Genomic DNA, 26868 nt, shown 5'->3' with positions numbered 1-26868 from the left:
AAGTCACCCTGTTATCTACAGGAACCCCTGGTCCTGCGTGGACATTCAAACAGTTAAGGATCTGCACCTCCTGGCTGACATCTCCAAACAGACTTAAGAAATGGGAAAAACAGAGCTGGGGAGGAAAAACCCATGAAGAGAAAAGAGGAGGTACTGAGTATGGACTAAGGTCCTGGCTTGAGAAGCCATAAAGCAAGATGGAGCAGGAAACCACTGACACTTCTGTCATGGAGCTTGCAGGCTCAGGAGTGTCTCAGCCCCAAGAACCAAACAGCATCCATAGGGAATGCCTGGCCAGCTGGGAGGAGACTGAACCCCGTGCAGGTGACAAAGCAAGGTCACAACCTTGCTCTGAAAAATGGCAAGCAAGGCAGAAACATCCCAGCTTCACATCACTGTTACACTGTGTGGCTAAACATCAACCAACCATACCCAGCACAAAGGAAAGAATTTATAATAGCCACATAAATAACATAAACATAGAAATTAATATAATTTGATGCTCACAAAAAAATGTAAGGAGCACCAGCCACCTGTCTAGCCATGGACACAGAATGGTAAAAAAAGTTTCTTAACCACATAAATGCTCTCACTAACCCTCTTCAAACCTCTTGTTAGATGATGACTTAACAAGGTGGTTTGAGCCAAATTAATGCTTCCCTAGATGCTGAAAAAAACAAGGGCTGTTCTTCCTCCCAGCTCTGCCTCTGTTTCATGATCCAAACTCCTCTCACCAAGCCAGCTTTCATGCCTTATGATCACACAAAGGGTCAATTTAGTTTTGTAAAATGGCTCAAAAAAAGATTTTTTGGGATGTGCTGGGCTAGCAAGTTGAATTACAAGAACTCCAGAGCCAACACAAACCATGTGTGGTACTACAGCACAGAGGAGATGGCAAACCAGCTCTCTGTCCTAGTAGCAGCAAGATGTTAACTTCCACTGCTCAGCACGAGACAGTGCCCTGAGATAAACTCAACTACCAAAGGTAAGCTGGTGTCTGTTATTTTTTCTCTTAATGTTGCAGAAAGATATACCAATCACTGGCAATTATGATACTGTAATGAGAATTGGGGTGAAATAGCTTATTTGTTATGCATTGGCAAAGTCAGAGATGAAAGAATGGTGGTGGGTGAGGTAATTCCTGAGAAGTATCAGATTTCAAGTGTTATCTTAAATAGATAGAAAACTAAAAAAAAAAAATAAAAGAAAAAAGAGGGAAAGGAAGATGGGGAGAAAAAGGGTAAAGAAAAAAAGGGGCAGTGAAGAAAAAAGGGGAGGGAAAGAAAAAAAGGGGGAGAAAAAAAGGGTAAAGCAAAAAAGGGGGAGTAAAGCAAAAAAGGGGAGGGGGAGAAAAAAAGGGGGAGAAAAAAAGGGGGAGAAAAAAAGGGGGAGAAAAAAAGGGGGAGAAAAAAAGGGGGAGAAAAAAAGGGGGAGAAAAAAAGGGGGAGAAAAAAAGGGGGAGAAAAAAAGGGGGAGAAAAAAAGGGGGAGAAAAAAAGGGGGAGAAAAAAAATGGGGCAAGAAAAAAATGGGGCAAGAAAAAAATGGGGCAAGAAAAAAATGGGGCAAGAAAAAAATGGGGCAAGAAAAAAATGGGGGGAGGGAGGGAGAAAGGGGCAAGGAAGAAAGGGAGGAGGGAAAGAATAATTAAAAAGAGGAGGGAAAAGGGAAAACCACACACAAAAGGAATTTCATTTTTTCCCAGGGTACTCTGTAAATTCTTGTTTATCTGAGCAAGGCACTAATGGAAGCCTCTGTATCTGCACGCCAATTACAGCCCAGTTACTGCAAATCCAGGTTTGCTATGAATCAGAGCTCGCCCTCAGCACAAGGCTTGCCCAAACACAGCTTTCTGCTCTTCTAACCTGGAGGAAACAGAAATTATGTCTCACACTCTCTGCCTCAGTCCAAAGTCCTGCTTTCCCTGCTCCTGCTTAGCACCTTTTCTGAGAGCTTTGTGCTCCTTTCAGCAGTTCTGTCTGGCTCCTGTCACTTCCCTGGTGATTGGCAGCTCAGGAGAGTGGACAACAGGAGTTCTCATCCAGGCAAATATAAGGGCTGTGCCAGTCATAGCTGGGTTTGAATTCACTGCTGCTTTTACTACAGACAAAAACAGGGACTGCAGAAGCTCAGAGTACCACCACAAGAAATCTAAACTTGATAAAAGGTCCATTAAATACAGACAGAGCCCCCTTTTGCAGAATACCTACATTTCGGTGATTTGTTTTTTAAGATCAACTCTGAGCTGCCTGGTAACTGACACTGGAAAAGCAAGTTTAAGAACACAGGTATTTCAGGAGACCTACACATCACCCTTCATTTTCTTTTTTAAATAAGGCTTTAAAATTTGTAAGAATTATCTGACTGGGGAGCTACATGAAAAGGGCTCATTGTTTTCAACCAGATGCTACATGCAGCAGTGATTAATTTCCTTACTAACTGAAACCGTATCTGGTTTTGGTTGTTTTTTTTTTTTTCATAACTGGCACCTCATCAACTGAAAATCCTCACAGATTAACACTATGAGGTTCTGTTTTCACCTTACTACTCCTCCGGATTTCTTTGTAACATCAGAAATGATCAAAGATGCTGGGTTTGTGCAGGAGTGCTGCACCTTCATCCTCTGCCTTCATTCTCATGAGCAGCTTGGCTTGTGCAATGAATGCTACAGTTTCACCAAATGAGCAGGACAAATGCTACTAAACTTTGAAATGATGCAAAATAACCTCTGAACTGGTTATTTAGCACCATTATCAATCTGTGAAGATGCACATTTCCTTTCTCCCAGTCCAGCCCAGGGCATGGGGGATGTCTAAGGAAAATTTTTCTGTTTCTCCTCCCTCGTTCCTGAAAATGTCTCAGAGCAGCCACTTTCCTGATTCCATCAGAACAGTGCCAGAACAGATGAACCACAGATTGACAGTTTGATTAACTGTTGTTTTTCTAAATTAAACTGGCCAGACATGGCAAAGTTAAAGAAAAAAAAAATTTAAAATGTTTTCAGCAAGTAACATAATCGGATTAGTTCCTCTTTCTTACGCATTTTACAACTGAAATTAGTTATATTAAGAAGGTAAATAAAGTGTAGCAAAAAACATCTGACAAGCTGCCTAGAACTGCACAAAACTTTATCCCTTGCATTTTTTAGAGGAAAAAAAAATCAATATTCTCTTTAGACATAAAACCTAATTTGAAGCCAAGTGCTCCAATTTATTTTCTTAATCACCCTTTACTACAGGGTAATCATTTAAAGCCCCACAATACTGGCAACAAAGGTAACATATAAATTGCCATCACAATTTTTCCAGGGAGAAGTGCTTTTAAAGAGGAGAGTGATGAGTCTGCTTATTCATTATAAAAAAAAAAAAAAATAAAGTGTCAACATTAAGGTAACTAAAAAGCTGGTACTCAGCCATCTTTCAGCAGTTTCACATGAAACAGGTGCTGTTCTTATAGTTTTCTGCAGGTTGTAATTTATACTACAGATAAGTAATCACCCATGTGCAATAGCTGCTGTTTTGAAGGGCTTAAGCTACATCCTAGAGATGAAAAAACCTACCAGGATCCATCATTCTGCAGATAGATCCTTAAAAATTAATTGCTTCATTTTCAGGAGATCTACTGCTAGTTTCTCTTAGTTCAGGAGAAAAGATAAGCTTAATGCATGAAAGAGTCACAAAACAGTACTGAACACCTGGCAGATTTTTAAAAACAAAACCACCAAATCCTGCATATTAAGCAGCCATTCCTCTGTAATGTTTTGTCACAGTTTCAGTTTCGTTTTGCTGTGAACTTCAGTCTTATTACTATTTTAATGTGTAATTAAAGCAGTCTTTAGAATCTGATCCTTTCTCAAAGGAATAATATGGAAGTGACTGAAAAGACAGGTACAAACTCCAAGGAACAAAACATTTCACTGCTGAGACCAACACGCCCCATGAAAAAAGACAAGGGAACTTCAAAGAAGGGAGAGGGGAAAAAAAACAGATGAAAAACAAGAGTAGGTGGGAAATTTCAGTGACATTTAGTTCTGTTTCAGAGGCAGCCTATGGAAAGCCACGCTTGAACCAGATCTGCTCAACAGCAGCTTTGCAGCTCAAGTGGGCAGCTGTGGTCACAGCTGATGCTTGTCTGCAGCAGGCAGGGAGGTGACAAGGGGGCTCCTTCCCCAGTCTCCTCTCATCCCATCCTGTGGGGTGACTTCACACCCCTGGGCCCCCAAATTCTGCCCTGCTTGAGGCAGGCAGGATGGCTCCCTGCCAGAAACCAGGGGCTGAGCTGCCAGGGCTGCCTCACTCGCATCATGAGCGGGAGGTTTCAGCAGTTTTGCTGGTTCCTGCCTACCCTGAGCTCATCTGCTTTCCTTTCCAAGGAAACCCAGAGCATGCAGAGTAGCCAGAGGGATCAGGACTGTGAAACAGATAATTAAGTAAGATCTCCTTCTCAAGAATAATCTCTGCAAAGCAGCAGCTCTGGTTTTCTAAGGCCTTTGCCTTTAAGATTACTTGAACTACAATGGATGATAGGAACAATACTGCACTTGTCTGCCTCCAAAATATCCCAGAAACCCTTAGACACCATCGATTACAGGGATTACATATTTCCAGCCTCTGGCAGCAATCTGCAAACCCTTCTCATGTGACCAGCACCAAAAAAATGTTAGCAAGAACATTCACAAAAGTGGAGTTTCGCAATTAGTCACGCAAGTACAAATTCACACACGATATATTACAGTGAATATGGACTCATAAAAACAATCTGCTATGAAAAATTCACACAGCCACATTAAGTGGTGCTTAAGTAACCCACTGAGGAAATGCCAGTTGCAGTGTGAATAATTAATATGAACAGCAAGTGAATAGTTGGCAAGAGGCTTCAACTTGAAATAATGTTTAAGTATGTAAAACCTTCTTGAATAATCAGCTAACTTACTTGTATGGTCACAACCTGTTCACAGATAATTCTCTACTAAGAAAAAAAAATAAAAAGAAGAGCCCTACTTATTAGATTAAACCATTTACTGAGAACAGCTCATGTCAGTTTACTCTGTAAACTGTTTCTGGTGTTAAGTTTTGTTAAGTTTTTGTTTTGTTTTTGGTGGTAAAAGATTGTATCAGAGTATGCCTTTGGAAATAATATCAAAAGCATGATTGAAAACAGCAAACTGTCTCCAGCCCTGGAAACAGTCCAGGTGAGGAGCCTAATGGCTGAAAGAACACACAGAAACAGATCCTCACTCTGTGAAGAATCTACCCCACCTTTCAGACTTGTTCTGCAAAAGTTTCAAATTTATGCATTCATTGAGGGGCTGTTTAAAAAAAAAAAAAATTAAAAAATTACATATCTCCAAGCTTTCCTCCTGAGAACTGTTACCTCTTTGGAGCTCCCCTTCCTAACCGAATTTTTATAAGACATCTGTATTTTAAATGTTCATTATTATCAGAGATCCCAAATGAATAACACTATGCTTGAAATACTTACACCAGTAAGTCATACTGATGTGCACATTCTATGGCTAAGTGTACACCTCAAAAAGCTAAAAGTAGTCCATTTACTTAAGCTGCATATTCCTGCTTTTTGGTATGTAGGTACCTACCAACCATTAAACAAAAGCGAACAAATCCTATGAAGAGCAAAGAAAATCTTGCTGGTACCCTGAGGCATCATAGAATCATAGAATTGGCTGGGTTGGAAGGGACCTCAGAGATCATCAAGTCCAACCCTTGATCCACTACCGCTGCAGTTACCAGCCCATGGCACTGAGTGCCACATCCAGTCTCTTTTTAAATATCTCCAGGGATGGAGAATCCACCACTTCCCTGGGCAGCCCATTCCAATGCCTGATCACCCTCTCAGTAAAGAAATTCTTTCTAATGTCCAACCTAAACCTCCCCCGGCACAACTTGAGACCGTGCCCTCTTGTCTTGCTGAGAGTTGCCTGGGAAAAGGGACCAACCCCCCCATGGCTACCCCCTCCTTTCAGGGAGTTGTAGAGAGTGATGAGGTCTCCTCTGAGTCCTCCTCTTCTCCAGGCTGAACAGCCCCAGCTCCCTCAGCCTCTCCTCATAGGATCTGTGCTCGAAGACTCTGCCTTAACCTCTCTTGATGAAACTCTTCAGCATTATCAGCTGTGCAGCTGGGATTGCAAGCCACCTGCTAATGGTATTAATTCCATTTTCTTGGTCTGTACAGAATCAACAGCATTAAATACTACTATAATTTTGTTTCCTACTGGTTTTTGTCATTAAGTTTTTTTCACCATTATCCACAGCCATCTTGGTGCAAAAAAAAGGCCACAGAGATGTTTTTATTGCCAACCTGTGAGGGTGATATCATCATCTTCTATGATTTGTTCCTCTGCGACGTCCAGAGAGCTCTCAGTGATCATGTCACTGGGTTCATCCACGCAGGTTAAGCCAGAGTAGTTGTGCAGGAGGTCTGCACTAGGAACATGCTCCACAATGACAGCAGGGAAAATAGATGGATCACCAAGCTGGTGGGGGAAAAAGAAAATTAAAATAAAGGTAGTTAGACCACATTCAATCTAACCACTATGTGTCCCACTATGGTTCAAGAGGCTGAACATCAATGTAGTATCTGATATATTGACTTTACTCCAGTAAGTAGTAGCAGACTCCCATGACACTACACTGCAGCAGAAAAGCTGACAATTCAGGGGAGTGGCAGAGCACACAAAGTGCCAAACTTTGCTGGCAATAATAGTGGGCAAGCAACTTGCTTGAAGCACCTTAATCTTTTGCTCTTCCTGTCATGCTGGGGGTGGGGGAGTCCTGTGTCTGTCAGGACTACACGGAGCTTCCACAGGCACCAAGTTTCCCATGAGACACTAATTGGAGATCACTGTATTAGGGAACACTTGCTACAACAGCAAGAGGTGTAACAGGGAGTGCTTGCTATACGTGCAGTAATTCTTCCCCTCTCTAATTCTTCAGGCTTTAGTCACTAGCCATTACTTCCCCCCTGCTTTCCTTCCTATGTCTGCTTTCAGACATCACCCTTCTGTCTTATTTTGCATTAGAAACAGAAAGGGGCAGATGGGAAAACAGAAATCAAGCTGACTGGTAATGTTAATTATGCTCACTTTGAAGAGGCAACAGGAAGAGGTTTTCAGAAAATACTATTTACTACAGACACAGTATTTTTCAAATCAAGTCTGTTAAAATGTCATTTTGCAGGAGCAAAGTCATAGCTGATGATAGCAGAGCAGGCTCAAAGAAAATCTAGTGCAACTCTAAGGCTCTGTCACTATAAAAATAAATCACATTACAAATGTGGCAAACTTAAAAACAAGAAACCAAACCAAAAAGTTGCTAAAACGTGTTTTTGAGAAAACCAATACATATATACTTGGTCTCATCCTCCACAGAGAGCACAGATACGCACAGATCAAGCAGGTTTTTTATTTAACCATGTATGAAAAAAACCCCAAACAACAACCAACCGTATAATTATGAACTTGCTTAGGGACTGCTCACGTCTCAATCTTGCAACTATGCACACCACCCCCAATGGAAAATAGTATTAGAGCTATAGACTCAACACAGATAAAGCCATGGGAGTAAGCCTCTCCTCCAGAAAGAGTCTGGAAAGTAAGTACTGAAAGTAAAAGAGTGCAATTATAACTTTTAAAAGGCAGTAATTACCACTTTAAATTGCCCTGTGTTTTGCAAAATGTGTGTCAGCAACAACTGTGGTAAAGGGCAACAGGAAAAAAGGAAGGACTAAAAACCAAAACCAGTGTATCTATGGGCTTCTATCATGGACAGTCTATTAAACAAACAAAAAAAAACCCCAAACAAACAAACAAAAAGCAACCAAAAAACCACACCAAAACTAAAAGAAAAAAAAAAAAACCCAACCCACAAATAACCTACCTACTCTACTAAACATAAGCTTCAAAATTGAGCAACATGGTGTAAGATCAATAAAAATGGACAAAGGGCAGAGCAGCTAAAGACCTCTCGTGCAAACATGTTGCCAGATGCTGGGTGTACACTGAGACAAGAAACAGGACAGCTTCTACGCCCAAACCTTTGTGGCCACCTCTCTCTGAGGCTGTATCTTGCTTCAGTTGAGAAACCTGGAACCACTGGTGGCCAGGAGGTCTCTGCTGTTCCTCAGAAAGCATCATGTTCACATTGTGTATCCTGTTTGTTTGTGGTCCCTAACATCACAGATCCTATTTGCTTCTAGGCAAGAGTAAACAAGTAGAATTAAACAGAAGCGAAATCAGTAAAAAAGGTAAAGCACTGTAAAAGCAGAAGAAAAGTAAAATAATGTGTGTATTTAAAAATCTTTTCTTTTCAACAATATGTTCCAGAAAATAGAAGGAAGATGGTCTGTTGCAGCCTCATTACCAAGATAAAATTCATGCTTCTAAAATAGTTAAAGCATCCCAATTCTAGTAACATGCCACTACGTATAATTTCTGGGATGGAGTAACATATATTGTATGCCCATATATGTAACTACATTTTTTAAAAATGGAAAAGATTACATGTAACTCTCCACTCAGGTTTCTGCCACCTGCAAACTTTGTAAGCACCTGTTCACTATTTTCCTGAGCAGGTAAAACCTATGGATTTTAGGGAGGGAAGATGCATGTAAGAACATTTCAGTCTTCTCATCCTGCCCTAGCTCACTGACATTGAGGGTGAAGTAAACCTCACCAAACTTCAGACAGCTGTGCAAATGCTTGGACTGGAGCTAGTAACACCCAGTTTCCTTCAGAGCTAATTAAGAAAAATGGAGCTAGTAAAACCCAGTTTCCTTCAGAGCTAATTAAGAAAAATGGTTATTTCCAGGGCACAATTTCCCTGCCCAGTGTTAGGCTCCAGTTCTAAGATAGGCTCAATCATGCCCTAAAAAAGCCTGTTTCTCTATATTGACTATAAAAGGGTAGAGGTGTTAGGGTGCCTATTTCTGATGTAGTCATCTATCTCCTACACATTCATTGGCAAATGGGCATCTGCCTCCCTGCTGTGTCTTTGAAGTGAGGTGTTCCTTCCTCTCTCCTTCTTCTGTTGCACCAACTCAATGGCTGCAGCATCTCCAGCAACATACTGGGTTGCCTGCACACAGGCTGAGCCTCATATTAGCTGCTTCTGGATAAAAAAAAAGTTACTCCAGCTCAGCACTTCATAGAATCATAGAATCCTAGAGGTTGGAAGGGACCTCGAAAGATCATCTAGTCCAACCCCCCCTGCCAGAGCAGGGCCCCCTAGAGTACATCGCCTAGGAACGTGTCCAGGCGGGTTTTGAATGTCTCCAGTGAAGGAGACTCCACAACCCCCCTGGGCAGCCTGTTCCAGGGCTCTGTCACCCTTACAGTAAAAAAATTTTTCCGGATATTCAACTTGAACCTCCTATGCTCCAATTTACACCCATTATCCCTTGTCCTATCACTGGTCACCACTGAGAAAAGCCTAACTCCATCTCCCTGACACTCACCCCTTACATATTTGAAAACATTGATGAGGTCACCTCTCAGTCTCCTTTTCTCCAAACTAAAGAGACCCAGCTCCCTCAGCCTTTCCTCATAAGGGAGATGTTCCACTCCCTTAATCATCTTAGTAGCTCTGCGCTGGACTCTTTCAAGCACTTCCCTGTCCTTCTTGAACTGAGGGGCCCAGAACTGGACACACTTCCTTCTCCACAGACTGACATGTCACTGACTTGGCCTTCAAGAGGAAAAAACCACCTCCAGAACAGAACTGCTGTGACTCTTTAGGGAGGACAAGCCATAAAAAAACTGCTTCAGAATAACAATGAAAGGACAGATTAAACCAACCGTTACAAGTTTTCAGCTCCGTTTCTCAAAGCCCTATTTATATGACACCCCACTGGTCCCCCTGATATGAAACCTAATTTTAACAGCCCCCACATCCACGTGTTACTGAAGCAGCCTTCACAACTGACCAGAATGCTCCCCATGCACCACTGCCTCGCATTTCAGCAGCAGCTGGTTTGATTCATATGATCAGCTGTGATCTGCTCTGTGAGGTTAAACTGTATTTTGACCATGTCTAGAAACAACCATCACACACATGCTCTGACACGGTCACTGTGTCTGTCTACAGGCAGAGAAACCACCACAGGAGGGTCATACCCAGTGGGTTGAACTGGGCACTGGGCCATAGGAGGAGCTTGCTGTTGTACCACCACGCTTCTGGGAGACAGGGGATAAACAAAAAAAGCATTCACTCGTTACAAGACACTTTAAGTGTGTTTTTCTTTAAATTAAGAACAGTTTTGATCTGGGAGAATTAGAGTAAATACCATTTTTAATGGCATTTTATTATATAACCATGGTTACACCTACTTTCAACACATACCTACCACGACTGCAAAAATGAACAGGCTGGAACAAATATGTAATATGCAAACAAATCTGATTTGATATTTATTTTTGCAGAAACTATCATCACTTTTCTGTACAGTATGTGCAATTAGCTATTATTTCACTAACAAGCATTTGATTCTGTTTTAAAGGTACTTCTTATGTATGCTGATGGATATATGACTTTTGAGAGGTAAAAATCTCACCTCAGTGCCTCTGTAATGTGCTTGATTTCATGAAAGCACCTTAATCTCAGCTGAGAGTCAAACTAAACCTTCCTGTAGCTCTGTTAATGTAAGACAACAGAGTAACTTTGTATGCATTTAGAGCTGCAGAAGAGCCCAGGTTTACTACAGCTTCCTTTCATGCTACAATGTAATGCTAATGTGTAATGAGAATTACAGTGAAAACAACATTAAATTAAGGAGTACACGGTAGTGATCCAGATAAAACAACCTAAATTACCTCTCTAATAGCAAGATCACAAAAAAATTTAGTTTTAATACACGGGCTTGTTCTACATGCACTAACAAAAAAGGAAAATCCTAGATTGAAGTGTCAGCAATGATTTTCAAGCAGTCAGTACATAAATGTAGAAAAGTACACAGAACTTGTGGGGGATTTTCTGGTTTTCCCTACTTCTGTTCCTTCATCTTTCTCATGCAAAATATAGTTTAAATATGACATTCCAGCTCTGCAAAGCTTTGATCTGCCTTCAACACATCTTCCATGTTTGCTGGACATCTAAAGGAGTTCAGCTTCTGTGAAATCTTCCCAGGTGTTAGACATCAAACTCCTCACAGTGTAGTTTATCTACAAATCAGTTCTGCTGAGAGACCTTTAACAATTTAGAGGACTGCAAAGCTTCAGACAGATGCTGAAGTGCGTGGAGGGTCCCATGAGGAGGTCCCTGAAAGCACTGGTCATGCTCCATGACCCCCTTGAAGACTGAACCGTGTCCAAGGGCCAAAGACAGCAACCTTCCATCCTGCTCTCAAATTCTTCTGGAATGTCTGACATGCTGACAAGGTGTTTCCTTATTTCTCTAAGAGTTTTCTCATCAGGTATCACCAACTGACAGAAGATGAGCCTGTTCATTTGCCCCTGTACTCAGCCCTGGTGAGGCCACACCTCGAGTCCTGTGTCCAGTTCTGGGCCCCTCAGTTTAGGAAGGATATCGAGGTCCTGGAGCAGGTCCAGAGGAGGGCAACCAGGCTGGTGAAGGGACTCCAGCACAGATCCTATGAGGAGAGGCTGAGGGAGCTGGGGGTGTTCAGCCTGGAGAGGAGGAGGCTCAGAGGAGACCTCATCACTCTCTACAACTCCCTGAAAGGAGGGGGTAGCCAGGGGGGGGTTGGTCTCTTTTCCCAGGCAACTCTCAGCAAGACAAGAGGGCACGGTCTCAAGTTGTGCCAGGGGAGGTTTAGGTTGGACATTAGAAAGAATTTCTTTACTGAGAGGGTGATCAGACATTGGAATGGGCTGCCCAGGGAAGTGGTGGATTCCCCATCCCTGGAGATATTTAAAAAGAGACTGGATGTGGCACTCAGTGCCATGGGCTGGGAACTGCAGCAGTAGTGGATCAAGGGTTGGACTTGATGATCTCTGAGGTCCCTTCCAACCCAGCCAATTCTATGATTCTATGATCATCCTGGTTGTGGAAATGGGAGAGAAGAAAGGGGATTTCTGCTGCTTTGGAGGTACTGCCTTCTTATCCTACAAGTCCTCTGAGGGAGAAAACATGTCCCAGGAATACCATGAGTAGCTTCTACCTGATGTGGAATAAACTTTGTGCAGGTGAGTGATGAATGCAAAGAAAAGCATGCCATAGACAGGAAAAAGCTATTGGGGGGTGGGGGGAGAAAGTGCATCAGAATTCAGACTTGCAGTACAATGTAGGTTTTAAAAAAAAAAAAAAAGCAACAAACAAACAAAACTAGGCAAAGTGGCTGTGGTGACTAGAAAATAGTCTTCAGTTCTTTTGCTGAAGCTCCAGTGCCAACAGCAGAGGCAGCATCTTCACCTTAAAGGCATTCCCATGACCAGCAGCTGAGAAATGACAGTTTCACAGAGGGATGCTGCTTGTACAGAAAAAGGTCACTTGCTTTCCTGGGGAGACAACCTTTTTATGATTCTCTCAATAATCTCCTGAAAGTCTTCAGAAAAATGCAAGTGGATATGGGGAGGTCTTTCTGCAGGATCTGGAAATAGCTAAAAAATGTAGACCTTGGCCTTGACCAAGCGAGCAAAGCCAAAAGGCAACACTGGAGAATGTGGAAGAGCAAACCAAGGCATGAGAAGATTGTACAGAAGCCACAGCCCAACCTAAGGGTTTGGACCCCTCCTCCTTAGAAGTAAGGAAGAAAGAAACAGCCCTCAGAGATACAGAACTATCTTCAGTCACAGGTTGCTACACATCAGAGCCACTTCAGAGGGCTCCAGTTGGCACCGAGCTGTCATGCTGGGAACCCTGATATCAATTTAATGGTTTCATGATTCAGTGTATCCCTGGCATAATTTAAAACCTCCCACAGCACAGACCCATCCTCTGTGTCTGCTTTTATTCAACTTTTTACATCAAGAACGTCCTGATCAAATATCACATTAACTCTATATTAACCAAGGGCTAAATGAAAGGACACTGAGAGGTAAAGCTGCAGACATGAAAAGCAGTTTTAGGTGGCAGCACTGACTCAGCCAAGGGCTGCTGGAGCTCATGTCCAGTTTTATGTGTGTAGAAAGAAGAAAAGAGGGGTCTATTAATGTCTATTTAGCCAGGACCTCTGACACACAGGTTATTGGTAGCATTAGTGCAAGCCACTTGTTCCCTTCTCAAAATCATAGCAATATTTTCATCCCATTTTTTCCTCACCACACATACTCACTGCAATAAATGCAGTAAGAAGAGAAAAAAAACCCCAAAACATTATTTTCTAAGCTGAAAAGGATAGCATTGATAAGAGAGAGCCTTTCCCATTCATGTGAGACCCATTGAGTCTCTTCCACTGGTGTCTGCCACTGGCTGAATGCTTACATTAATGCATTTGGACTTACAAGGCAAACAGAGTGCTCATAATTTATGGTTGTTTAACCAAGACTTAAAAATATTTTTATTTTTTAAAAAAGACATGAATTATGACTTCCCTGAAACACTGAGCATAGCTGCCATCTAGACCCCAAATGTCTCCCTGCAGCTGTTCCATGTCCTGACAGCTCTTGGCACAACAGGACTCCAGGCAAAGCTTTGGCAAGAAGTGAACTACCTAAGTTCTTTCAATGGCAGCTTTTGGCAGAATGGCAAAAATAATTATCCAAAGACCAATTAACTGACACCCATATATAAAAACATCACCTTTTGTACACTGACGAAGCTCAAAAATGCTTTTGACCAACACAGAGCACTTCCAGAGCTAAAATTTTGCCAAGCACACAAATCATGTTAGCTATCCCTACATATAATTTATCTGTCCAGAAGTGAAAAATGTCAGGAGTAGCAGCATCAATAGCTCCCTCCTACTTTGTAAGAAGCAGATCACCCAGGTATACACATAATCAATCTTGTTATAATACAAGTCTGTTTGAGCTAAACCTTGCTCCAGCCTCCCAGACCTTTCCCTGTGAAGGATTCCTCTTTTACAACTGAGTATTTCAGATCCATCTTTGTGCAGCCAGCTGGCTGGCTACCTGTATCTTTAACTTCTGAACTAAGGTAACCCAGTGATTTAAGTTGGAGCTTGCATCCACTGTTTGCAGTGATGGACTTTCTACTGTGCACCCTCTCTCTCTGAGCCTTTTGCATCTTTTGACTTCATTACCTTTCAGGTATGCTACAGGTCACCTTTCTTGAGGCTTCACCTGGAGTAAGATTTATTAATTAAGGGGGTATGAGGGAGTTGTGAGGGGTAAGGGGTTAAGGGGTAAGGTAAATGCCAAAGTTGAGTTTGGTCTGGGATGGTGAAAGACCTGTTTAGGCAAGTTTTACTGCCCTGTTGAGTGCCCTTTAATATTTTCTAAGTTTTTCAGGTAGACATCTGAAGAAATGGCAAGAGGCAGACCACATAGCTAAACTGAACAAAACCACGTCTGCTTACATTGCTCCTTTCAGAAACCACAATGAAGCAGCCCTCCTCATCTCAACCCTCCTCTCTCCCATTGCCTTGTAAAGTAAAACCAGCAATGAGCAACAAACAGAGGTAATAAATAAGGTTCAGTTTCCACTATGTTTGTGCAATTCCCATATCTAAATCCCCAGGCTACCACAAGCTGTGGAAAAATACAGGGAAGGAAGTTACATTTCTAGTTCCACCCAAAACTGAGTTAGCACTTTAGACAGACAACACTCAGTTCATTGAAATGATCGCATGACTCTGACAGCAGAAATAGGCAACTGACCCAGCCAGATATGAGGCCACACAGAAAACCCAGAAACAAGACTATAAAGCTGAAAGTACTTTTAAAAGAGAGGAAGATAAATGTTTTTAAGTTTCACAAAAGGAGGAATGGTTTGTCGTGGCGCTTCTTGGACTTTTAAGAACTACCACTCTACTGTACCCAACACCTAAATTCTTCTTAACAAATGCACATCTCTATTATTAACCACCACCTGTGGAGGAGCTGAATGATTTTTTACAATAGAAACCCTTCACTGAAGCCTCAGGGTTCACAAGATGTTGTTTAGGTAATCAGCACCTAACTGAGAGCCTCCTTAGATAGAAACAGATGTATTTTCCAAGCAGTGTGAAGAAACCAATTTAAATTACTTTGAAGCTTATTTCTGAATAGCTGGCATAAAGTATCAATTTAAAAACTGATCTGTAAAAAGCAATGAGTAGGTACCTACTGCTCCTTCCAGTCATCTGTAGTGTGACCATATATTTTATTCAGAACTCTATCCTAGCACAATAGGGAAGCTAAAACTACTGTGAAATACCAGAATTTGGGATATTCTACATCACAAGTGGATGGGTTCTTCTGGCACAAATCAGCAACACAGGAAAAACTTTTCTGGAGGGGGATGCCTCTGCAATACTGCCGAAGTTGACACATTTCAAGCAATTTCTGTTCTGAGCATGCACGTTACAGGAAAAAACAGGAAGCTTTTGAAACACCACAAAGATCTGGTGCAACAATAAGGACCTCAATGTCTGCTTTTTTGTGTTCTGCACTACACTTTTTCCTTATGTTTTCATAATATTCCCAGCACTAACTTGTATGAATATGGCTTTGTATAGCATCCCATACCTGCTGTTCATCCTCCATGACGTTGCTGGCAAATTCAAAGACAAGTTCATTCTGCTGTACGACCGCTGCCATAATAACGCATTCCCAGCTCTCAGCTTCACATAAGAAGAAAAATGTTCTTGAATGTTGAAGACCAGAGAGAATCACCAAGGTCCAGCTGGGCAGGAAGGCAGGATCACAAAATGATCCAAGTATCAGTGTTTGTATTTCTTAGATGACCAGTGTTCCCAGGTTCTTCTTAAAGAGAAACAAACCAATGGAAGTCCTTTCCTGAGTTGTTGTTCCCTCCTCAATAGCCTTGAATCACTGTGGAGGGAAAAAATTTAAAAAGTTGTAATTAAGAAACTGTTGTTTTACCTATGTAAAATAGCAGCAGTCAAAATAAAGCTTGCTCCAAACTATAACTCTGAGGAAGTCAGACAGGATTTTATCTTTAGAAGTATTATTCTTACTGATCAATACATGTGAATTTTCATTCCCTTAAAAATAAGATTCCTTCAGGAAGTAAGACATAGGTTTGAGTGTTTCATAATATAAATGAGACTAGGAGAAAGTTGCAAAAGTTAGCAAAAATAATATCCATCTCTTCACTTGATTCGTACACAGTTTTCACATTTATTAGTAACTCTCATCTTTAAGGTATACTCAAAGTAAAAATCCAAAATCCAGACTGACCTACTCAGCTGTAAAGTATCTCAAGTATGTCACCTTCCTCCTTCACACGCAGTTCAAATTTAGCAAAGTTATTTTGCAAGTAAAATGCTCTAGATCTTAAATCCCATTGTGTCAAACAGATTAAAACAGTAAAAAAATTGTTTGTACAATCCAGAGAGTCCCTGAGTTCCAACATGAAGCAGATCTTCAGCTTCTTGTTAAAACTGCACCGTAAACTTATCCTTATCTCTACCACAGGCTCGCAAGCAGCCGGAAGGAAACAGCACTGACCACGTCATGGCAAATTAGAACAAGCAAAAAAACCTCCACAGTACAATAGCAAAGGAAAAAAAAAAATCCTGAACTATGGAATGTAAACAGCTTTACTGGAGGGATGCGTGCCTACAGCTCCCACATTTTCATTAACTTATCAGCACTGAAGGTAACCATGATTAACAAGAGATTAGGACAAGATGTGCTGTATCACTTCTGGGGGAAAAGGCGAGCATCAGACACAATCTTTTTATACAGCTGAGGTGAACAACACATTTAAAAATGTACTGTTCCAAAAGAGTAACAGAAAGAGGTGCCTAAATTAGGAAACTAAGGGAATGTGATGGTGCCACAGATTTTAAATCCGTAAGTTTTTAAGAAATTGAAATGTGTGCCAAGCATCGTCATCAAAATTCTTTAAATTGCTTTTGATCAAGGGCTGCTGTGACAGAAGAATGAGGGGCAGAGGTCTAACTTACCCATCCAGACTGAGACCCCCAGAACAGCCTCTGGGCAAGTTCAGTGCCATCAGCAAGGATTAATGTCTGTCTTTGTACAGGAGGTTTAACTTTGCCTTGCTTTTGCATTAGGCTGAAACTCAAAAAAATGAAGGGCAGCTTTCTCTCCCTGATGCCAAGCAATTTAATTAGGGAGGATCATGTCACAGGCTCATACTCCCTCACTCTAGGAAATGTAACAGCTGTTTTTCCCATATAGATTGTGGTATTCCCAAATTCCAAAGTAGTGATGGCAGAGCATTCAGGCATTTAAGTCACTAGATCCTACCCTTCTAATAAATCAGGAAACCCAAGATTATGCAAACAGTAGAACCTCCCCAACTTCTAAAGTGTGCTTTAATTAGCTGTCAAAGGGTTCATAAGAATAACCACAGCCCTAACTCCAGAGTATTTGAATTAATTAAAGGGACGTGCAAGAAGAGAAAAGGATGTGCTTTGGGAACCATAACTCTTCAACCTCAGCTCTTGGGATTTTGCAGGACGACTTAAATAGTTACAAGGCTCTCCCTGTACTTCAGTAGGGCTATGGCAGTGAAATCATTACATGCAATCATATAATCCTGGGTAACTTCCTGAAATTTAATTACTTGGCCTGTCCTTTGAGAGGATAAGAGTGCTATTAAAAAGTTACATGCCAGCATAGTGAGACTAAAACCAACTTGTCCTCTCCCAGACTTCTACCAGCTTTGTACACCAGCCTGAAAATAATGTATATAGCCATAAAATATGTAGTTTAACCCCACAAGACAGTGACTGAAATGGGTTAGTATATGTCAGTAGGGATATATCAGCTCTTTCAGAAGAGAAGACAGGTATGGAAATTTAAGTACAACTTCAATTTTGCTTACTGCCTAGAAATAAATTATAACTCTCCAATACAACAAAATACTAATATTTGAAGACAATCCCTCTAAAAAAGTGAAGAGTAACTCCAAAGGAGCACTGGGTAAATATGAAAAACTCCTCCACTTCCAAATGGAGCATTATTTTAGAACGAAGTTAAGCTTATGATTCAGAGAGAAGCAGAGCCAGGATACAGCAAGGGTTTATAATCACCTCTGTTACACTGACTGAAGGCACATGTGTGAACAAAGAGGACAAGTACTTAAGGTCCAGTAACTTGCTAAGGTCAGTAACAATTAACAGTGCCAATGTAAAATCAGGATAAATGAAGTGTCAGAGATGCAGGCTACCTGGTAAGCTCATGAGATATGAAGAAAACTGCAGGTATAGTCACCAGACACACCTTAAAAGTACCCTGGTGTGCAAGTGACACATTCTTCCATTAGTGCCAAGTCATTATTCTGTAAAATATGAGTATTTTACACTACAGACCAATATACCAAGGTGCACACTAAACGCATAAGATCCAAAGGCTGTAGCAGCCATAAAATGCCATAAAAAGACATTTTCTTTTTTTCTATTAAAAAAAAACCCCACAATAAACAAACAACAAAACCTGAATGCAAAACTAATCATAATGATCTAATATCACTTAAGAGATTTCAGCAGTATAATGCATTTGATCCCAAGGGGATCAACACAAACACTACTTAGAATAGTCACACATATTAAAAAAAAAATTTAAGTCTCTAATTATCTGATACTGTTGCAGGAACAGATATGCCAGAGCTGTTTTATGAATTTTGCACCACAGTGTTGTAGTGACAGAAGACTACGGAGCAGCCAGTTCTTTCCTCCTAAACACCCCTGCCTCACACACCCCCCCCAAACCACTAAGAAATCTAGAAGTAGAATGACACCTTCTTCTTACAAGAAAAGAGCCATCTAACCACAGCATCATGACCAAAGTCAAAGAAAAGTGAGCAAACAGGCTTTAGTGGCCTTTTATAGCAAACCTTAAAAAGGTTTGGCACTCAGATTACTATTATTTATAGGAATTTTCTCATTACTTCTTTAGCAGTGTGCAGTAATAGCAAATGATCTTCTGGGCAATAACAGCATGGCAAAATAATGCAAAAGGACTTTCCTTTAACCCACATCACTTTTTCTGACATATAGAAAACAAAAGCAGCTTTTCACAGAAGCCAGCACAATTCTAATCAAGCTAAATTTTCCTCCACATCTATTTTTATAAACTGGGCTTTCATTATTCCAAGTATCACAGGATCCTGCTGTCTATAGGCTAACACAAACGTGACTATTGTTTTTGATAGATAATGCTACTTATCTCCCTCCCTGATTTTACATACATCTGTGAGGAGAAAATTAATTATTTGCAAACAGCACAAAATGTGTAAATTGTATTCACATTCACAATAAGCTTGAGTACATACAAATAATTCTAGGAGAAAGGGAACCCAGTATATATCACCCTAAAATTTATATCAGATTTTCAGAACTACAGAGTTAGTAAGGTTTTGCTTTCATTTTTACTAACTGTTGTACAAACCTATTATAAAAAGCAATATTAAGATACAGCAATATAAATAAATATCTTAATTTTGTTTAATCCTTGAAATTGAACATACAAATAAGATTATTTCAGCCTTTCTTGGAAATTATCTGCCTCTACTGATTTCAACTTACAGAAACAAACTCCTCCATCAGTCTGGCAAAAAAGACACACAGCCAAGTTAACCCCTAGTGCACTGCTGCTCTGGTATGCCAGAAGATACCTTGTAGGACTCCTTCCAGATAGGTATCCCAACTTTTTTTCCCACCACACTTCACCACATACACCCTGGACTATCCCTATTTAAGCAGGTCAAGAAAACTCTTAAGAAATAACTCCAGAACTAACAGTGAGGTTGCAATAATGCAACTAGGCTCCAACTTGGAAGCAACAAATCCACAATTTCTCCTTCAGATCCTGACAGTGTGTGCTGGTTCAGGCCGTACCACCTCAGCTTTCCAGCAGTATTCCAGAACTCTGGAATAACCCTGCAGCACCACACTGGATCAGGTTGTGGCACCAAAGTACTAGGCACAATCCCAAACATTTTCAAGTCACATTTTCAATGAAGTTTCATTTTGGGGTTGGGCTGTTTGGGTTTTTTTGGCAACTACCTCTTTTAGCCTGATTATCTAACATGAGGCCAGATTATTTTCTGGACTATTAACAGTAACAACTGTTTACAGCCTCCTCCACCCCTGAAAACTTTCCTCTTCCCATCTCTTCGTGTTCCCTGATACTTTTAAGTCCTTTTTATTTAGCACATGTATATAACACAGCTGTTACACACAAACACATGGACCTAGCAGAGCACTAATGGGGAATCTGCAGAAAATTACACTGTGGTTGAGGTTTCTTTCTCTCCTGCCAGCATGCTTGGTGTGTAAAGGTAGCCCCAAACCAGTGTAGATATGTAGAGGTAGAGCACTATAAATAACTGATTTATGCTGCAGCAACACAGGATGAGACTACTACCAAAAAGCCAGTCCTAAACAGCAAGCTGAAGTTACTGAGGTGGGGAAGGGTCTGCTCAACTCTTCTACTGAAGCTCTTGAGCTCTGAATAAAATATTTGAACATCTGCTAAAATAAAGAGCAAGCTTCCCTAATCTGATCAGGCTAGAGAAAGGCCAAGCTGAGTTTTAGTCACCTCTTCATAAAGTGTTTGCCCTTGCAAAGCAGGGACAGCTCAACAGGAAAACTTTGCTGCAACTTGCCCTAATGCAAGGAACACAAGGCACTCCAGTGGGACTCAAGGGTCTAAATCCTCTTCCCTAGTTCTCCATTCCTCTAAGAAGAAAAGAACTGAATTTTGCATTCCCACAGATTAAGTGCATGATGAGGGAGAGGGTTGAGGGAGATGGGATGTCACAATATCAGCCCTCCCTGCCTCCCCAAATCATGTCAGATATTGGATCTCCTTCCCTCCCTGCCTGCCCCACCCTACTCCTGATCAGAACAACTTAGTAGATTCAAACACCACTTCACACCTGCCCAAACTGCACTTCTTGGCACATTAAGGCACATGAAAGAGAAGGTGAGGGTACATTTTCAGAAGTGGTTATGTGACCTAGCACTGTTAGCTATCCATAAGGCTTTGAAACTTCTCAGACTGAATTTGGGTTACTAAAACTCCAGCTCACAGATAAGCTGTGTTACATCAGCTGCAGTCTGACAAAAGCCACGTAGTGTTGCTTCACTGCATAGCACCTCTCTACGTGCTTGCACGGATGCACACACACACAGAGCAGTTGCACTTACATAAACACACCTTATCCCCATTTTTGTGTGTGTATGTGCACATACACACATGTACAAAAAAAAAAAAAAAAGAAAAAAAGAAAAAAAAAAAAAGTAGTAATGCGTGCCTTTCTACCAACTTTTTACTTCTGGTGTAGCTGTTTCAGCTACCAGAGAAGCAAAACCCTCACAACCTCCCATATCCTTACAAAACAAGAGGATATGCAGAAGTGCTCTTTCTCTGCTTCCACTTCTGTCACCTCCACACAGCACTGTTCATCCCTGCCTCAGTACTGCTGGCAGAATTCGTATCTTCCTCTCATCCACTGAAGCCCAAACAAATGAAATTAACTGGATAGCCCAAACAAATGAAATGAAGTGGATCACCCCTAAAAAGGACAGCATCCCCCCAGGATGTGCACAGGGAGCTCACATAGTCTGACAAATCCTGCAAGAATCAGCAGCCAGGCTGCCAGCCTGAGGAGCAAAGCAGCACTAGCATCTCAGTCTTGCAAAGATAACATCTGCTCATAGTTACTGTCAAAAAAGTGAGGAGAGTATGTGCAAGTCAGGCCTTCACTACCTCAAAAACACCATCACTCAGAGCTTCCTGAAGATCAATAGCATGGCTGACAGTCTTCCTAAGAGCTTCTCTTCTCCATGATGTCTAAAAGTCCATGTCTGTCTAAAAGCCTCTGACAAACACCATTTTTCAGTATGAAGAACATTTTGGAAAGTGTGGCCTTCTTTACCAATACAATGTGGATCCAAGGACCAGCTTAAAACAGCAACATTAATAGCAAAGACCCTCTTATCTTCTGTTACTGCATAATGGTACAGGAGCAAGCTCATTTCCAGTAAATGCAGAGACTGGGGAGTGTGGCTTGCTGGTCCAAAACTTTTGGGAATCACTAAGTTGGTCTGTCCTTTGATTCTGCCTTTGTAGTTAACTCATCCCAATTGGTAAGGAGAACGAAAAAAATCAGGTGCTCACATTTCCAAGCTGATAAAATGAGAACAAGGAGACACCCAATTAAGTTGAGAAGCAACCAGTTTTGAAAGGATGAAAGGAAAGCAATTAAAAATGCATCAGCCTAGATGTACTTGCTCAATCTCCTTGCTACAGACATGACAGAAGTTAAAAGCTTAGGAAAATTATAAAATGTTTTAAAAACAGCTCGATGTAATTAGACCAAATCAGCCTCTTTACATAAGGATTTCATTTTAAACAGAATGGAAAAGATGTCATAACACAAGGCAAACCTCCAGTAATGCAGATTGCAACCACACATCTCTACAGACAGAATTTTGCTGTAATTTTCTTTTGTTGTAACTGCTTGCTTCTGGACTCTCAGATTCACCCCCAGAAAAATACTAGTATATTTAAAACTCCATAAACATCCAGAAACAGAAGTCTAAGATGACATTGCAAGTGTCCATGTAGTCTTGTTCATCAAGAGATAAGTGATACTAAGTATGGAGAGAAAGGAGAACAGAAGATCTCTCATTACTTTCTCTCCTACAACACTCAGTATCAGCTATTTTATCAAATAGTAAATTTGCAAAGACATGATTGGTTTTATGCATTGTCATGAAATAATCAAATTAACAGCATTTACATATATATATATATATATCAGTACCAAAGATACCAGTGTTTTCATACTGCACAGCTGGTTAAAAGAGATACCAAGAACTGTAAACCGATAAAATCCTAAATATGGTTCTAAAATTTCTGTAAAACAAATTAATTATTTTAATGGCCCAGAATAAAAAATGTTTTAAAAGGCACCCGTAAGCAGTTTCTGACATTTAATAGCCCCCTTTCAGAAGCATTAAGACCATGATCCTATAAGCAACAATAAGAAGAGAACTGCAGAGAAGTCAAATATCTCTCATTTCCAAGGGAAGAGTCTCAGCCACCTGAAGTGCTGAGCTCAAAGACAGCTAAAACAGGATATGGAGAAGCTTGTAGAAGGTGGAAGGGGGAAGAACTGCTTGACCCTGGGAGGTTCTGAGCTTCTGATTAACGCATACACACAAGAGAATGAAGAGATGGCAGTGGGAGCAAGAAAGAAAGATGAAGGGGAACTAAATATAATTACTTTGGCTGGGTGCCAAACTTCACAAATCACCAGCTGCCACTCTGTACCCAACACTGATGTAAAACTGTAAACTGTCATCTAAAAATCACTTGGCCTACAAATTAGTAGTGCTGTCGTTACTGTTAAATCACCTGCAGATAAAAGTTAAGTTTACAGAAGAAAAATCTGCCAGCTAAAGACATAGAATTTTTTTTTTAAATCAAAATTAATACAAATGCACATAAAATCACATTAAAGGGGAAAACTGCAAAACAGGCGAGCAGAGATCAGGTTCGAGTCTTATTCCAGGAGACTTTTTCCAGCCAAGTGTTGGTAATCCTAGATCAGGGAGTTAAATTCCCAAAAGACTTTTATAGCATTATGCAAAAGATGCTACAGGACCAAGCTCTGTAAAAATCCCCGCTACAACTTCTGCAGCACAGAGTTTTAGCATTCTGTGGCTTTCCTTTTGCAATTAAATTATTTCTAAAATTTTCCAACTGGACTGTCAAGCACAATGAACAACACATTTAAGGAAGTTAAAAATTACTATCTGTTGTAGCCATAGAAGTCCTGTGACTTGCATTCTGTGTTTGAATATTTAAGCACTTTCAGAAATCTGAATTTGATTTAACTGACGTGCACCAACTAGAAAGGGGCACAAACTAATCCACACAAAACTTGCTGAAGCCTCCCCTTTCCCAAACACACACAAGCTTTGAGCCTCAGTTTGGTACTTAACTCCTGCTGATGTTCCAGGGTGCATTCTGCAACCATGCTGGGTTAAGAAAAATAAAGGGTCTTTCTTACCTTTGCAGTGCCCTTAAAGAATCTGTATGAATACAGAGCAGATTAGGCAATGTTTCTGTTGTTTGCCTTTCATTTGCTGTCAGCTGTCAGCAATATGAACAGTCAAAAGCCTCTGGAGCAGGCTGGTATTAGTCAGCTAGACTTGAATTTCCAGTTCTTTTACATTGCTGTCTATTTTCCTTCATTAAGTTAGCCTGTCCTACCCTCGTATCAGATTACATGGAGCCAACATTTATAGCACCTTGCAAAACAGTCAAACATATCACATACCTAAGTCTGCCTATACCTGTTGAGCTCAGTGTTTAACCCTTGCTACCAAAAGGAAAAGCTTTTACTCTAGAATGTATCACTAAAACCCATTTGCAGCAGAGCAGTAATTTTTCCTTGTTACCTGACAGCCACGGGATAGTGTGAGATTTCATTTTACAAATTGAAGGACACAGGCACAGCAGCTCCAAGATGCCCACAAGAACAAACCCGGAGACCCAGCAGTGGAGAAACTTCTCCTACCTCCACCGAGAACCACGTCCTGGAAGCACTTGCTGCTTATTTTAGCGGATCTCAGAAATCCCAAGTGGCTCGTTCTGGGTTCAGCATCATCTAATTACACTAATTTTTCCTCTCCCTTCAGACCCTGCTGCTGGACCGGGGTCGGTGCCGGGTGAGCCGATGGTGCTTCCCGCAGCATTCCTGTCCTCCCTCTGCCCGGCCAGGATGAGGCGCTGCCCTGAGCTGAGCTCTGCTACCTCTGCAGCCTCCTTCCTCAACAAGTGGCCCATTTTTCTCAAGTTGAGAATATAAGGTGATACTCACACCACCACCCTCATACGAGCGTGCTAATTCAGACCACCTGATTTAAACACACAAGAGGAGTTTTATTTGCATGCTGTTTTAATCTAAGTAACAAGTAACCTTTTAACTCTTCAGACAAGAATCACAAACCAAACTGAAGCAGTTCTTCCCCCTTCCACCTTCTGCAAGCTTTTTCACATCCTGTTTTAGCTGTCTTTGAGCCCAGTACTTCAGGTGGCTCTGTACTGAGACCCTTCCTTTGGAAATGAGAGATATTTGACTTCTCTGCAGCTCTCCTCTTATTGCTGCTTATAGGATCATGGTCTTAATGCTTCTGAAAAGGGGCTATTAAATGTCAGAAACTGCTTACGGGTGCCTTTTAAAACATTTTTTATTCCGGGCCATTAAAATAATTAATTTGTTTTACAGGAAAATTGTAACCATATTTAGGATTTTACCAGTTTACAGTTTTTGGTATCTCTTTTAACCTAAATAAATGCCTAAAAGTTTTGAAAAACAATACAGCCCATGAAACGAAGCACTGCATCCAGCACTGATCTGTAAGCTGCTTGCTTAACTCAACATTAAACAAACAACTCAGTCTTTGAGAGATTCTAGCTCTGGGTTTCAGAGAGCACCTACATTCATATTTAAGTTAGCACTGTCATTAACAACGCAGGTAAATCACGGAGAGAAACATCAGATTTTCAGTCTGTCTTTATAAAGCTTATCAGTTAAAAAACACATTTTTGCAAACGATGCCTGGAGCTTTTTAATTTTTTTGTCACAAAGATCCCCATTTAACTTTACCCACGAATGTAAGAGATGAAGTACTCAGTCACGAATTCCCAATGGTTACACCACAGGAATTCATCAGTCAGGTTTTCACACCCGTAAGAGGTGATCTGTTCTCTCCAGTCTGTAATCAGACAGAGCACAGTGCCTCTACGGTGCCCCAACACACACCATCCTTCCTCATGCATCCCCAAGGGCCCATTTTGTCATCCTTTCAGTCACAACCTTCAACGTGACTTCATTTAAGTTGTTTCTGAGATACCCTGATGAGTGAACTAAGACAAGTGGTACTGTGATTTATTTTTTTTTTTTTAAGGGCTTGAAGAGCCCAATACTATTACTAACACTCTCAGGGAGTTATTTACGAGGTTTGGACAGGAGTGACACATCTCTGTCAGCAAATCTCTGAGAAAAAATTAAGACTTACCTCCTACTTTGTCAAAATCACAAAACTGACATTTGCACTAAGCAATCACACAGATTAAAAAAAAAAAAAAAAAAAAAAGCAACAAAAAAGCCCAGCCCATGAGTCAGTGACACCTCCTAACATTTCACAAACAGAAATACTTGGTTCAAAAAAGCCTGTAGAAACAGGAATGAAAGGTAATATAAGAAGTGCAAAGTACCAAGCCATACCCAGTCTGGCAGATTGATAAGGAACAGTTGCAGACAGGGAAGCACGAGATGTCAGTCAGACTTCATGAACACCCCAGCACTCACCTCCTGGACTGTGCGAGTCTGGTGGTTTTTTTTCACTCAGACTTTTCTAATGTAACAGGTCTTTTTAGCATGAGTGCATTCAACTTTACTTCTGGCTTAATCATGTACTTCACTGTAGCTCAGAGCATTCATGTAAGAAGAATTCACGTAGGCCATGACAGTCTTGTTGTCTTAAATGAGAAACCAAAATGGACTCTACACCTTCAAGTCTGTTTCCCAAAACAAGGCATGGGGATTGATGCCACTTTCTGAAGTGAAACCTTTCACCTGATTTCTAGTTTATTGTATTTCACAGATCACTGTAGTTGCAACTTGTGCATCATCTATAGGTCTAACATAAATTAAATTTATTGAAAATTAAAGAATAAGGGAGCTAAGCTTTTAAATTCTAAAGCAGAAGGCTAAGGCCTGTTTGGGGTAGAGGGTCGTCACTGTATTTTTCCCTCAGCACAACGAGTCACAGCTCT

The 26868-nt window shown here is 40.9% G+C and overlaps 1 protein-coding gene across 6 annotated transcripts in view; it reads right to left on the bottom strand.

Annotated features, from left to right (window-relative positions):
- The window catches only part of ELF1 (E74 like ETS transcription factor 1), a 90603-nt gene that overhangs the window by 25160 nt on the left and 38575 nt on the right, over positions 1-26868 (bottom strand). For 4 of the 6 annotated variants that reach the window (XM_071740353.1, XM_071740346.1, XM_071740362.1 and 1 more), the window contains exons 2-3: positions 15601-15906; positions 6318-6492 (exon numbers count right to left, since the gene is read on the bottom strand). In XM_071740353.1, the coding sequence (XP_071596454.1) occupies positions 6318-6492; positions 15601-15672 (247 nt within the window). In that variant the 5' untranslated portion in view covers positions 15673-15906. Of the gene's footprint in view, positions 1-6317; positions 6493-15600; positions 15907-16275; positions 16503-26868 lie in introns of those variants that run through there. The other 2 variants (XM_071740370.1, XM_071740391.1) reach the window with 2 other exon arrangements.

Source organism: Heliangelus exortis, chromosome 1 (genome assembly GCF_036169615.1).
Source record: "Heliangelus exortis chromosome 1, bHelExo1.hap1, whole genome shotgun sequence".
In the NCBI taxonomy this organism is placed as follows: domain Eukaryota; kingdom Metazoa; phylum Chordata; class Aves; order Apodiformes; family Trochilidae; genus Heliangelus; species Heliangelus exortis.
This window is presented reverse-complemented; position numbering and strand designations above follow the sequence as displayed.